The sequence below is a fragment of the Phodopus roborovskii genome, unplaced genomic scaffold (assembly GCF_943737965.1).
Source record: "Phodopus roborovskii unplaced genomic scaffold, PHOROB, whole genome shotgun sequence".
Lineage (NCBI taxonomy): Eukaryota > Metazoa > Chordata > Mammalia > Rodentia > Cricetidae > Phodopus > Phodopus roborovskii.
In genome coordinates, this window is record NW_026126560.1 from 1077102 (window position 1) to 1091578 (window position 14477).

The following is a 14477-nucleotide window of genomic DNA, read 5'->3' on the forward strand; positions in this document are numbered from 1 at the left end:
TGCGGGCAGCGTCATGTCGTCACTGGGGCCGCGTGTACCTTCCAGGACTAGGTGCTGTGCCGCCTCTTCTCGCGAGAGACCGGAGACGCAAAGCCGGTGTCTGCGGAGCGGGTATTCTGGCTAGAAGGAAGGAAGGTGAGCTTGTTCCGGTAGTCTCGAGCACTAGACCCGGCCTAACGGCCCTCCTCGCACCCACTCTCACCCTCCGCCCTCTCCTTTCAGCTCCCGGCGCCGTCACTGGCTTGCCGGGGGAAGCCGGTGTGAGGGACCACGGCGGCCGGGGCCCTGATGCGGCGGCGTTCCTGACGCCGGGGCTCGTCTGCCGCTTCTTCCCGCGTGAAACCCGGAGCTGGCGTCGGGATCGCCAGTTTACCTTGGGTCTCCTTCAGGGCACCCGGCGGAAAGCACGAAAGCTAGGGAGATCCTGGAGTCACAGGTTGTCTGTCCGTTTGAGGCTGGCATTTATTCCCGACTGTCTAGGATGCTTGTTTAGAAAACGAACCCAGGCTTTTGTCCTGAGAGTTGACCCTGTGCCAGAGTGTGGTTCAGGGATCTAGCATTAACGGACCATTTGTAAGTTTGCGAGAGGCTCGCTTTTTAGCGTCTGGCGTGCCTGAGTCCAAGCTGCGATCTTCAGAGTGGAGCGGAGCGCGTCGCTTTTCCGCCAGTGGAGAAGTTAACTGTGTTTTATTGTTACGATCATGGAGGGAGCATCTATGTGTAGGTGCATATTCATGTGTGTGGACGCCAGAGGATAATTTTGTTTTTCATCAGACCCTGTCCACCTCCCCTGTGACAGGGTTTTTGGTGGCCTGGAGCTCACCAGTTTGCCCCCCTCCAGCCCCCCCCCCCCAGTGCAGGATTGCATACCCAGCCACATAAGCTTGTAAAATGTATTATTTTGTAGGGGGATGGGATGTGCAGAGTGGAAGTCGGAGATTCCACTTGGGGTTCTGAGGATTGAACTCAGGTTTTCAGGCCTTTGTAGTGTAGTAGCAAGCACCTTTACCCATTGAGTCATCTTCTTGAGGCTCAAACTCAAGGCCTTGTGCTTGCGAAACATGGGCTTTACACCGGTCCCCAGAACCCTGACAATAATGGTTTTTGAGACAAGAATCGTGATCCTTCTTCAGTATCCCAAGAGAACTAGGTTTATAGGCAACCTCTGCCATTCTTTGCTATTAATTGCTGTTTGTTGTATTGGGAGTTTGAATCCAGGACCTTACACAGGCTAAGCACAACCACCACTAAACTGAACCCCTGTCCCTAATCATTGACACCTGCAACAATGCATTGAGTCATCTCCAGCCCCTCAGCCCCCTTAAATGGGACCAGAAGCCTCAGAATCAGCTTGTTAGGTGTTTAAAGGTAAATAAGCCCAACTCCAGAAGTTGTTCTCAGATGTTTGCTTTTGCTCTTACTGCCTGATAGTAACTGTTTTTTGGAAGTAGAGTCTCACTATGTAGCCTTGGAACTTGATGTATAGACCAGACTGGCCTCCAACTCCTGGAGATCTGCCTGCCTTTGTCTTGAAGTGGTGGTTTTAAAGGCAAATGCCACACAAAGCTGCTAGTGACATTTTTTAAAAGCCTTGGGTGGATGTTAGTTGGAGAAGCATCTAACAAACAAGGTCACTTGTGTGACATTGACTTCCACTTCATCTCTTTGAAGTTGTGAAACAGCCCTGAGTCACAGCTCCTGGGTGTGCTGGCTTAGGCACTGGATTTTTAATAGTTTTGGTTTTGTTATTTTTAAACAGATTTGCCACAGCAACAAAAAAAAAAATCTGATGAAAATTGTTACACTTTGGCTCTTAGAGCTTAAAAGAACATTGTCTATTCAGGAAATGCTGAAGGAAAGCTGTTAGGTTGTGTGTGGTGTGTGTGTAGGTGGAGGTTTACAGTTTAATCTACTCATGACTCAGCCTTGTTATGGGAAGAATAGTTTGTTAACACTCTGATTTACTGACACAGTCCCACTGGTACTGGATGTCAAAGGTGATGCTCTCCTGTGAGGTTCCAAGGCATCTGTAAGGAGGAGAGAGATTTTTACCAAGACTGTTGGAAACAAAGACAAACTGAACATTATTGCATTGAACTCTGTGTACCAGCATCTGCTTGAGCGCTTTATATTACTTACTGTTCCAGGGTTTATTGGTCTTAAAAATATGAGGTTATTTACTGTTCTTGTTTATTGACAAGGAGACTCAGAAAGGCAGACTTGAAGTAGTCCTGAACCTGGTGAAACAAAGTAATAGATCTACAGGCTACTTATATTTAATAACTAACTACCCAGCAGTAAGACTTCCATCCACACTTGTCTTTCCCTGGCAGGCTCTTAAATGTGAGATTGATCCCAAGTTATCCAACTTAAAGATTTACAAGCAGTTTTTCTCAAAATCATGTGACAATTAAAAGCTTAAAAGTTTTCATTCTTGATGGGTACTTTTTAGGGATTTAAAACCCCAAATTTAACAGCCAAAGACTCCTGCTTGCCTGATAATCACGTGGGAGCCTCTTGGCCTTTTTTGCTGAGTCAGGAGGATATCACAGAACTGGTGTTCACATGAAGAAACTAAACAAAAAGATATGGATGAGAGAAGACACAATAAGGAGGAGAGAGTCCTTTTGGAATGGAAGTTAGATTTTGAAGCTAGCCAGCTAAGGACTTCAGTTTTGCTATAGAAATTAAAACTCTTAGTAACTTATTTCTAAAATGACAAAGTGCTGTGTAATCAAGGGTGACTCTGGCTAAAGGTCATCGTTTTTAGACACAAAGGAAAGTTGTTTGAGGTGAACATTTTTCAAGCCAAGCATGACATTGCATACCTGTAACCCTAGTACTTGGGAATTAGAAGAGGCAGGATTAAGAAGTTCAAGGCCATCCCGGGCTATATGAGGCCCTGATTCCTCCCCCAAAAAAGTAACAGAAAAGTGAAATAAGTTACGTTTTATTTATTTGTGTGTAACCATCTGTGCCACAGCCACACAGGTGGAGGTCATAGGACAACCTGTACAAGTAGACTCTATTGCCCCATGTGGGTACATGAAGACTGAACTCAGATTGCCAAGCTTGGCAACAGGTGCCCTTCCCAACCGATGCATCTGCTGACCCCTGAAGTGAATGTTTTTATAGAAGGAAAGTGTGATGCATGTGACTTAAATTCAGCCTGGGAGTGTGGTGGTGTCACCACACAGAGTTGGCCATTTCTGCAGAAGTCAGAAGTGTGAACCTCCAACCACCACCTCTGCTTCACATATTTGAAGCTAGAAACTTGGTAGCATTAATGTTTAAAGAGGGAGGAGCTTAACAGAGGTATCCCTTGGCCTCCTTCACAGTGTCTTGTATACAGTCTGACATATCAAGTGGAAGAGAAAACTAACCCGAGGTGGGAAGTGTTCATAGTTATACAGGTTAAGATTCTAGTCCCAACTTTTGTTTTACCCACATAATATTGGTATGTATATTGTTGACTGACCCGGATCTTTAACTGTACATTGGGAATAACCTAATATTGAGGTATAAGGTGCTTCAAAGATGCTGGCTGATGATAAATGTTGAAAATAGTGTTGGTCACTGCAGATTCAGTGCAACTGAATTTTTATAAGTAATGAAAAATGACTTGCAAATCTTAGAATTTTAAAGCTATAAGTATGGTTAGGATAGCTGCCAATGTATTGCCTTCCTCTGTGAGTCACTTCTGTCTGATGAATGCCCTGTTTGTTTTATAGTCAGCCTAAACTCTCTAGCCTTTTTACTTGATTCTAATCCCTTTTCTTGACTTTGCCATATCTGTCTTGTCTACTTGTCATGTCAGGGAATGTTGGGATTATGAAGCCTTGAGGCTATAGGTTCATTAGTCAGACTCTTAGGGTCTACCTAAGCTGTAATGCATTCTTAGTGGGAGGTTGTTGGAAGTAGGTAATGTTTCTAATCATACCTAATGATAACCCATGGGTTAAATTCCACTGTTGTCTTGGTTTCTTTTGTCAGTAGCTTTTAGGTCCGGCAGTTGCAGAAATGGCAGAGTTTGGGATCTCTCCTGGCCAGCAGGTGGCAGTATTCTGGGACAAGTCATCTCCTGAGGAAGCCCTAAAAAAACTGGTAGATAGTCTTCAAGTGTTAACTGGCAGCGAGGGCCAAGTATTCACAGAAAACATCAGCCAGCTGTTGCAATGTAAGTGCCTACCTACCTTTTTATTCTCAGGGTGAGAAGAGTTTTCCATGGGGTGCTGTTTGTCTGTAGTTCCTGATACTTGAGTTTTGTTTGGGGTCACCCCAGTTTTTCACACACTTGGGCATTTTGCTTGTAATTTCTGTGTGTTCTTTTCTTTGGTGCTGTCCCTTATTTTAAAAGGCTCCTTTTTTACTTTTTTCCCTAGTCTTATTAAGGTCAAGGAGTCAGTGAGATATGGAGCAGAGTCTTAACACCCTTTTGCTAGTATCAGGGGCTTCATATTTGCTTTGTAGGTTCATCCCCTGGGTTGATACTGTATTCTTTGTGCGAGGTCTGTGGGAGGGTTGGGAGATTCATCCCTGGGTAGACAACTGTTGATTATTCCTCTCAGCTGCCCATAAAGAATCCAGCTTCGATGTTATTCTGTCTGGTGTGGTCCCAGGAAGTGCCTTTCTGCACAGTGCTGAGGTTCTGGCTGAGATGGCCAGAATCCTTCGGCCAGGCGGTTGTCTTTTTCTGAAAGAACCCGTGGAGACAGCTGTAGGTAAGTAAGGATATCTTTACTCAGAAGATGACATTTTACATAGCTGAGTCTTTGCATGTGCATGCTGTCTCTCCTGAGCCAAAAGTACCACTCGAGGATCAGTATTCCCTTTTCAGGGATAGATATTACCCCAAGATCTTACTCTAGCTAAGTGGAATTCATATGTAGTCCAGTTCGTCCTTCAACCCTTAGTCCTTCTGTCTGTCTGTCTGCATATGAACATGAGTACAGGAGGCCAGAGGTGTTGGACCCCCTGAAGCTAGAGTTAGGTGGTTGTGAGCCTCACAGTGTGGGTCTGGAAACCAAATTTCCATCCTTTGCAAGAGTAGTATGTACTTGGAACAACTGCAGCTGCCTTTTTTTTTGAACCCCCCCCCTTTTTTGGGGGGGATTTTCTAGACAGGGTTTTTCTGTAGCTTTGGAGCCTGACCTGGAACTCACTCTGTACACCAGGCTAGCCTCAGACTCACAGAGATCCGCTCTCCAGCCCCTTGCTGGAAATTTAAACCTTGAGTCACTGAATGGTGTCTATGACAGCTTTACAGAGACAAATAGGTTTCTATGTACTTCACACAAACAGGTTTCTATGTACTTCACAGTTTATAACTTTATTAATTATCCAGCATTCTCTGGGTTTCCAAAAAGCAGAGTGTTATATAATAATGGAATTATGGCCTCTACTAGGCTAAAAAAAGAATACTTGGAACAACTAAAAGATAGTATTTTTTTTATTTTAACTCAATCACGTCTGAGACCCAAATAAGATTCCCCTGTGTGGCACTCAATGTTAGAGTTAGGAAGGTCTCAATTTCTAAGTGTTTTCCAAATTCTTTTTCCCTGGTTTTTAAAAAATATTTGTTTATCTATTCATGTATTTTGTGTATATAAGTGCTTTGTCTTCATGCACATCAGAAGAATTTGATCCCATTACAGATCCCATTAGAGATGAGCCATCATGTGGGTGCTGGGAATTGAACTCAAGACCTCTGGAAGAGCAGATGAGAGCTCTTAACCACTGAGCCATTTCTCCAGCCCCCCAAAAGATTTTTCAAGTTAAGATGCTGTTACTAAACTATACACTCATTAAACAAAGTAGGTTTTTACTCTTTGAGAGCCTCCTGACTCACATAGGATAGAGTCTTTACAGTTTTCCCCAACTTTGCCATATGAAGCCATTAATTGGGGTCTTCCTTGACAGTTAACAATGACAAAATGAAGACGGCCTCTAAGCTGTGTTCAGCCCTGACTCTTTCTGGTCTTGTGGAAGTAAAAGAGGTAGGTGTGTAGACATAGCCTTCCTTGTTAGGTATGTAAACCTTGGGTGACTCAAACCCAGAGAGTATGTCCATGTAGTTGGGGACAAGTGAGATTAGAGGTGCTCTACAGAATTAGGAGGCAATTTGAAACATGCTGCCTAAGAGATAAATATGAGACACCATAAAGAAGAAACCCTTGGGAACAGATCCCTTTTGAAGACTGAGTGGCTGGTATTGGTCTCCCTGGAATTGTTTGACAGTGATGGCTGTGCTGCAGGAGACAGGAGGTTTCTGCTTCTCTTTCTCAGTGTATACAACTCTCGGGCCTAGATGGAATACTGTCCCTTAGACCTTTTGGTGGGAGTCTAGACTAAGGGTGGGGCTGTGCATTTATGACAGTTGAGTAGAGATGTTCAATTAAGCAGAGGCATTTATAGTTCCATATTCTTCTCTAGAAACTAAATTTTAAAATATTAGCATTTCTGATGGGGGAATGTCCTTCTGTATATGTTTCTCATATTGGTTGATGAATAAAACACTGTTTGGCCAATAGAGGCAGGAAGATAGGTGGGATTAGGAGAGGAGAATAATTCTGGGAAAGATAGAGAAAGACCGAAGAAATGCCATGTATCGGAGGAAGGAGTAATAGGTCCAGACCCTTCTCTCCAGTAAGATACGACCACAAGGAAATACATAGATTTATAGAAATGGGTTAATAGTTAAGACAGAGCTAGCCAATAAGAAGCCCTAGCTATTGGCCAACAGTTTTATAATTAATATAGCATCTCTGTGTTTATTTGGGGCTAAACAGCTGCAGGGCCAGACTGGAAAGAAGAAAACACCAGCAACACATTTCCTGGGTTTTGGAGAGATGTTATTGTTATATTTCTGATTTTTTTTTAATGTGATTCAAGGCCTTAAATTCTTTTTTGAGACAGAGACTCACTGTTGGATGTTGTCCAGGCTGGCCACAAGGCTGGCTTGGTGAAACAGTGAATGGAGAAGTGTGGACTGATGTGTTGGCTGTCTTCACTTGCAGTTGCAGCGGGAATCATTATGCTCTGAGGAGGTGCAGTCTGTCCAGGAACACCTGGGCTACCACAGTGACAGCCTGCTCTCAGTTCATATCACTGGCAAGAAGCCAAACTTTGAAGTGGGCTCTTCCAGCCAGCTTAAGCTTTTTATCAACAAGAAGCCTTCTTCAGGTAAGATTAGCCTGGGGACATTCTATGTGGGTAGGCCTGAGGAGAGTGTTAGAAATTGAACCATGACTAAATATTCTTAAATTAATCCTTTAATTTCTGTCATTTGCAAATTGCAGAATGCTTACATATTAGTATACAAACCTGAAGTAATATGTGGATATTTCCTAGTGCACTGAGGCCACCTCATCTTAGATGCCTGAGTCACTTAGTCGATAAAGTCTCTTCAGGCTCAGGGAGAATGGGTTTAGCCTCATGAAATCTCACAGTGGTGGTGATGGTGTACAGGGTCCCTTGTTTGGTTTCCAGGGTGTGTGTCTGCTTGCCTGCCTTCTTTCCTTCCTCCCTTCCTCCTTTCCTCCCTTCTTTCCTTCCTAACTTCTCTCTCTCTCTCTCTCCTCTCTCCCCTCTCTCTCCTCTCTCTCTCTCTCTCTGTGAATTATATTGACTTCAATTTCTGGTCCTTCTCTGCCCTCTGAGTGGCAGGAATTAGAGACCCATGTTCTCAAACCTGGCCTTAGGAAATACTTGGACCTTGGATTTCATGGTTCCTGGGAGGGTTGGGACAGCTTAGGTCAGCAGTTGGCCTTGTGGACGTTCTGAGCATCAGCGTGGCAGTGATGATCCCTGGTTGTGTGCTTACCCAAAAGATCTTACTGAGGATTTCCTCCTCTAAATCCCGAGCCCTGAGGCTCCTAGATTCTTTCTGGTGTCCTGACCCAGACAGGAAATGCTCTGTCACTGACTTAACCAGGCCACCAGCAGCACTGGAGTCTGTTTTCTTACATAACAGGCTTAAGTGAGGCTAAATCTTTGCTGTTTTTTGGAAGTTGTTGTTACTTCTGATTTGATTCTCAAAATACCTGCAGAGGGAATGCTACAACCCATGTTACAGGGGTGTGAACTCAGGTAGCAAGGAAAAGGCAGCATGGGATGGAGATTGTAGGTCATATACCCACAGCTATAAAACTAGGGCAGCAGATACCTCTGCTAGGGTTCATAGCAGGGCTAGGTGAGATGATGGAGGCACTGGTGGCGTGCCTAGCACTGAGCAAACGGGTCATGCATGCAGACAGCTTTCCTGTGAGAAGTTGAGTGCCGAGCCTGCCCTCTCAGTCTGCCCAGTCACTCTCTTCTAGTCTCTACACTTGCTGGCGCTTGCTTGTGGTTTGCTTCTGACTGCTTAAAGAGTTCTTTTTTTTTATGGTTGGACTTAGCGAAGCCTGCTGTGGATCCCGCTGCTGCCAAGCTCTGGACCCTCTCAGCCAATGACATGGAGGATGACAGCATGGTGAGTTGGCTCTCTAGTCACTTGACTGCACCCTCTCAGGCCTTGAATTCAGTGTGAACAGCTGTAGTGAGAAATGGCTTTAAATTTTTTGTTTTGTTTAATTTCATGTGTATGAGTCTCTGTCTGTCTGTCTGTCTATCTGGTGCCTTTGGAGCCCCGAAGAAATTGTTGGATCCCCTGGAATTGGGGTAGAATTACAGGTAGTTATCAGCAGCTGAGTGGGTACTAGAAACCAAACCCACATCCTCTGCAAGAGTAGCAAGTGCTTTTACCCACCCAGCCATGTCTCTAGCTTCCTGACTGTGGCCTTTTAGATGTGTAGGTGTGAAGGAGTTTAAGGCCCTGCATGTAGTGGTGCCTGACTTCGGTGTCTTTTATTAAGACATTCCATATTAGTAGCATTTTTTTTAAGTATCTTTAGATTTTCTTGTCTTCCCCTTACATGAAATAGTAGATTCTTATAGACATAAACTAGGAAAGAATTTGTCAACTGAGGTATTTTATTGGCCTCTGTCTAGGCAGCTGAATGCTTACTGAATGAAATGCGATGAAAGTCATTGAATGTTCAGTGTCTTAAACTCAGGGTTTGCCCCTTTCATCTGCCACATCTATAAGAAAACCTTTAATTGTAGCACTCAGGAGGCAGAGGCAGAGTCACATTCTCTCAGAATTTATAGGGATATCTGTCTTAACATTTACCAAAAAGGGTACACAAATATATGTATAATTATTTTATATGTATAATTATTTGCTTTTATTTCTGTAGAATTTTATGGAAAATGTTTTCTTTCCTTTGACTTCATTCCTGTGACTATTCATGTATTGAAATAAATACACCTCTGTTCATTTCACCTGCTCCTACCCTTACCTCACCATGAACACACACACACACACACACACACACACATTCTTACAGAGTACCAGCCAATTGTGCAACTATTTCTGACCTCATGCAGTCAGTCTCCCATGGACCAAAGCTCTCTTCAGCCTGTGGCAGAGTTCATAGCAGGTGTGGCTTTGCCCTTGCCCTTATGTGCTCTTGGCATGTGATTAGCTCAGCTTTTCATCAGAGACCACGGCTGTGGTGTTAATTGTTTTGATCACTCTCTAGGATCTCATTGACTCAGATGAACTGCTAGATCCAGAAGATTTGAAGAAGCCCGATCCAGCCTCCCTGAAGGCTCCTTCGTGTGGGGAAGGGAAAAAGAGGAAGGCCTGTAAGAACTGGTGAGTACTGAGGGAACAAGTCTGGGCTGAAGCTTCTTCTCCAGACTCATCTCTGTGCCTCAGTCTGTTGAGAATGGGTTATCCTGTGAGGTATATAGAGGGGTAAACCAAATAGGTAACCCTTAAAGAAAAGACCTGCACACCATGGTCTATAGTAAGAAATGGAAGCATCCTGGTTGGGTATCCCAGCACATGGGAGGCAGAAGCAGGCAGATCTCTCTGAGTTCAAAGTTAGCCTGGTCTACATAGAGTGTTCCAGGACAGGAGGGGCTCCACAGTGAGACCCCACCTCAAAAGAGCCAAAGAAAAAAGAAAGGAAATGAAAGAATCATAGTGGTCATAGTTCCGAGGTCAGAAGTCACTCTTTTGTATGGTTTCAGTGTTCAGAGCCAGCCCTACTATCTTCTGTTTTGGATGACTGTGATGATAAGGCTGAAGTCAGCTGGCTTTAACCCTTCTGTAAAGTCTTGACCACTTTCTCCATTTTGGAAAGAAATCCTTGGGGCCCTCATTCCTTGGTATCATATTGCAATAGTTTGTCTTGAGTAGGGTCATTTTCTTGTGCACTAACCACCCGGTGTATCTCTGCAGTCCTAAAAAACCAACTGTGTGGTCCTGGGAGTAGTGTTTTGTTTTGTCTAGTTTTTTTTTGTTTGTTTTTGTTTTTGTTTTGGTTTGGTTTTGTCTGAGGAACATGTGACTTAGATGCTGAACCTCTTTGGTCCTCTTTGTTTGTTTTTGAGGCGAGGTCTCACTGTGTAGCCCTGGCTAGCCTGCAACTTGCTTTGTAGATCAAGGTGACCTTGAACTCATTGAGATGTGCCTGCCTCTGCCTGCTCAGCGTTGACTTTAAAGGTGTGTGCAACCACATCTAGCTGGTCCTATAATTTTTTTTCTCCTTCTACATCTTCCAGTTTTTTCCCCTTTTGTTATTATTTTATTCCTCCTAGCATGATTGTAGTTTATAGTTTTCTCTTTGCTAGTGTGTTGTCATCGCCGCGCCCCCCCCCCCCCAGCACGCACACACACTCAGTATGTTGAACATCCTTTTTCATTTGGATATAAAGAAACTAACACCCTTCCCAGGCTTTCTGAGACAGGTCTCGCTATCCCTGGCTGGCCTGGAACTCACAGTGTAGACCAGACTGGTCCCTGAACCCACTGAGCTCCTTCGGCTTCTGACTCTCCAGTGCTGGGGTTAAAGATGTGTGTCACCATGTCCTACTCTGTTTTTTGTGTTGCTGGATTCTTTGTTTTGTTTTTTCTTTGTTTTTTTATTCATTTTATTTTATTTTTGGTTTTTCAAAATAGGGTTTCACTGTGTAGCCTTGACTGGCCTAGAACTAGCTCTGTAGACTGGTCTTGAACTCAGAGATTAACTTGCCTCTGACTCCCAAGTACTGGGATTAAAGGCATGCACCACCACCAACCCACTATTTTTTTTTTTTTAATTATGTGTATACACTGGTACCTATGAAGCCCAAATTCAAGCCCTCTGCAAGAGCAGTATCCACAGCTGATCCATCTCTTCAGCCCTTTCTATCCTTATTCTCTTTCTTCCAAGTTGCCTTTTAGGTGGCCTCTGACTCCTTGGTTAGAGGACTTCTTAGGATCCTTGGTGGTAATGGTCTTCATAATTTAAAAGTGGAGGACAGTCAGGTGTGATGGTGCATACTTAAGTCCCAGCATGCAGGTGATTGAGGCAGGGTTGTAAGTTCATAGCTAGTTTGGACTATATAGCAAGACTGACTTTAAAAACTTCTTAAAATAAGTTGAAAACAAGCTGTTTATGTTAACTGAGCATCTGGGTGAATTGATCTGTTCACTTTTATTGAAGGGAACCTAGGTAGCTGTTGGGGGTGGGGAGGCTCCAAATCCCAGAGCCTGTGTACTCAGATTGGCTGGGTTGCTCAGGGGAAGTCTTCCCTTTGGAACCTTAAGGTTTCAGGGTGTAGCAGGAGTGCTAGTTTATCTGTTACTGATTCTCCAAAAGTGTATTATTGTTTCTGGTGGGGGTTTGAGAGAGGTGAGATTTCACCCGTGTCAGTCTGTCCTAGCGTGGAAGCCTTGCATTGGTGTTTTACTAGTGTCAGGCAGGCTTGGCTTATTTATTCTCCACTGACTGATTTTACTATATTTATTTTTGTTTTGGTTTTTGAGACAGTCTCACAATTATTTCAGGCTGACCTTGAATTTGGAGTTGCTCTTTACCTCCCCAGTGCTGGGATTTCAGGGCAGCCCTCCTCAGGCTTTAGGTGTTCCAATTTCCAGCATTTACAAATGAGAGGACTTCCAAGTAACAAGCCAGATTTTTTTTCTGTTTATTATTTTTATTTTTGTGTGTGCCTGGTGTTGAGGATTAAGCCCAGGGCCCTGCACGTGCTAGGCAAGTGCTCTAGCACTGAGCTTGCATCCCAATCCTCCTGTTCTTGAATTTGGAAACTATGGTGACTCTGCTATCTTCCTCAGCCTCACCCCCAGCCTGCTGGTTCCACAGCATTGATTTGATGCTTGGTAAAGAGAAACGTTTTCAAATATGTATTAGCATTGTTAGAGATTTGAAGTTTTGGGTGGTGGCAAGTCTGATTCACCAGCCGTTGGTTTCCCTCAGCACCTGTGGCCTTGCAGAAGAACTTGAAAGAGAGAAGTCAAAGGAGCAGGGCACTCAGCCCAAGTCTGCCTGTGGAAATGTACGTACCTGCACCACATCACCACACCACATGCACCCACTCCTGGTGACATTGGGACATAAGCTAGCTGAACCTAAGGGATTGGTCATCAGGTTTTCTTATAGTAGGCCAGTGTGAAAGGCTGTGATGAGAAGAGGTTATCCTGAGAGGGGGTGAGGGGTACCTATCTTTAATTTGTTAACCCTTTTGTCTCTTGTGTGGGATGTGGTTTACTCGGCTATTGAGCTGACATTGCTGTGATCCTATAGTAGAGGCTGCCTGAGCTACCAGCCTTCTGGCCTCCTTCTGACGGGGCTTGCTTTGTAGCTCATGTAGGCTGTAAACTTGCCTCAGCCTCCCAAGCACAGCAGTTTTGACGAGTTGTGTTGCTTCACCTGGCTGGAAGCCTTACTGACTGACTTCATAAAACAAGAACTGTGGGCATGCTAAGATGTTCTTTTCTTTGGCCTTTAGCCTCTCTGTGTGACTCCTGATCTCTCCACAGTGCTACCTGGGGGACGCTTTCCGCTGCGCTAACTGTCCCTACCTTGGGATGCCAGCCTTCAAGCCTGGAGAACAGGTGCTCCTGAGCAATAGCAATCTCCAGGATGCCTAGGAAGAACCTCAAGCACACACACCTGCTCCTCCAGCCAACTCCTGTCCCTCAGCCCACCACTGCCTCCTCCCACCTCTGATTCAGTCACTCCACAAGCATGGATTCATAGGGAGAAGACTGTCCAGAGTGAAGCTGCTGTGGTGCAGTGGTGTGTGGTGCTGCTGTGTCCTGAAAGACCAAGGTGTGAGGGACCTGCCTCTTAATAGTGTTAGGAGAAGGGCTGTACCTAAGGGACTCCCCTCCTGATGTGCAGTGCTGACAGTCCACACCCTTGAGTCTGAACCCTTGAATATTTATGCTGTATAAGCTCCAGGCTTGCTCAGTGACGCTGCCACCTAACTGATTGGTCTTACTCGGTATGTAATTCTTGGAGCCATGGGTCAACTGTCAAAGGGCCTCAGGGGCACCAAAGAAGTCACTCCCCAGTTGCTGTGATCCGTCTTGTGTCCCTCTGCCCCTCCCACCTCACCCCATTTTGTTGTGGTGTTGTATCTGTGTCCTGTTGTCATTTCTGTTAAACAATAGATATTAAACTTTCGTGTTTCTATGTATCCTTCATAATGTGTAATGTGTGTATATGTGTGGGAGTCTGTCACAGTCATCCACATTCAACTTGGACTATGAAACTTGTTTTTGAAGAAGCCCATGTCACTGATGTCACACAGGAATGGGGCCAGACCTGGCCTTACAGATTAGGACGTGTCTCCATCTCCTGTGGGAGAGTCCAGGTTGAGAGTTGGGGGGGGAGGGCAAGGCAGGCTGGCCCAGTAGCAGTAAGTGTCAGTACAGGGGATCCTTCATTCTCCCTGCTGCCTGTCCACGAGCCTATAATCCATCGTGCCTGATCTTTTGTTTCCAATGAAAGTATCCACTATTACCTGTCCTTGAAACTTGGTTCTCCTGGCTTGCTTCTGCTTGTCCCTGCTGCTGAAGTTTAGCTGTGGGTGTAGTGAAAAACACCTTTGAGAAGCAGAATTCCCATTGGCCCCAGTGACCCTCAACTTTTTATCACCTCCCCTCCAATTACAGCAAGACCTGAATGACATTGGGGTTTCTCTTCTGGGTCTGAGTGGAGAAGCTCCAACAAAGGGAAAGGATTTGCAGATGGACTCATAGTTCCTGCTGGACTTAACAGTTAATTACAAGGGAGATTATCCTGAGTGAGCATGGCCCACTCTGTTGATCCTTTAAAAGACCTAGAAAAAAAGCATTTGTCTTGCTGCCCATGCAGAAAGAAGTTAGTTGTGGAGGTTTTGTTTGTTTGCTTTTATTTTATTTATATAAATTGGCACAAGTGTTTCAGATCCCCAGGAACTGGAGTTATAGACAGCTGTGAGCTGCCATATGGGTGCTGGGAATTGAACCCAGATAGTCTGCTAAAACATCTCTTAAGCCCCCAGCTGTGAAGTTTTGAGAAGTATACAGTGTAGCATGAAAAATAAAAGACCCAGAGACTGATATTGGGATTCAAGCTTTAAGCTGAAGATCAGAAAAG

At 44.6% G+C, this 14477-nt stretch overlaps 1 protein-coding gene across 3 annotated transcripts; it reads left to right on the plus strand.

Annotated features, from left to right (window-relative positions):
- Positions 1-2: 2 nt before the first annotated feature.
- Positions 3-13533, plus strand: Ciapin1 (cytokine induced apoptosis inhibitor 1). Of its 3 annotated transcripts, none has more exons than XM_051201966.1 (9): positions 3-135; positions 3994-4177; positions 4569-4721; positions 5920-5996; positions 7017-7182; positions 8397-8470; positions 9582-9697; positions 12309-12387; positions 12872-13533. In XM_051201966.1, the coding sequence occupies exons 2-9, from the start codon at positions 4021-4023 to the stop codon at positions 12980-12982; spliced, it is 933 nt and encodes a 310-aa protein (XP_051057923.1). In that variant the 5' UTR covers positions 3-135; positions 3994-4020; the 3' UTR covers positions 12983-13533. The 3 variants fall into 3 exon arrangements, with proteins under 3 accessions (XP_051057923.1, XP_051057922.1, XP_051057924.1); XM_051201965.1 differs by having other exon boundaries at positions 29-135; positions 3997-4177; XM_051201967.1 differs by lacking the exon at positions 3-135 and adding an exon at positions 388-436.
- The last annotated feature ends 944 nt before the right edge of the window (positions 13534-14477 follow it).

Bases quoted from the DNA above. Each gene is read 5' to 3' on its own strand.
- Ciapin1 (XM_051201966.1), top strand. From the start codon at position 4,021: ATGGCAGAGTTTGGGATCTCTCCTGGCCAGCAGGTGGCAGTATTCTGG. The intron at 4,722-5,919 runs GTAAGTAAGGAT...CTTCCTTGACAG, and splicing joins ACCCGTGGAGACAGCTGTAG to TTAACAATGACAAAATGAAG. The intron at 7,183-8,396 runs GTAAGATTAGCC...GGTTGGACTTAG, and splicing joins CAACAAGAAGCCTTCTTCAG to CGAAGCCTGCTGTGGATCCC.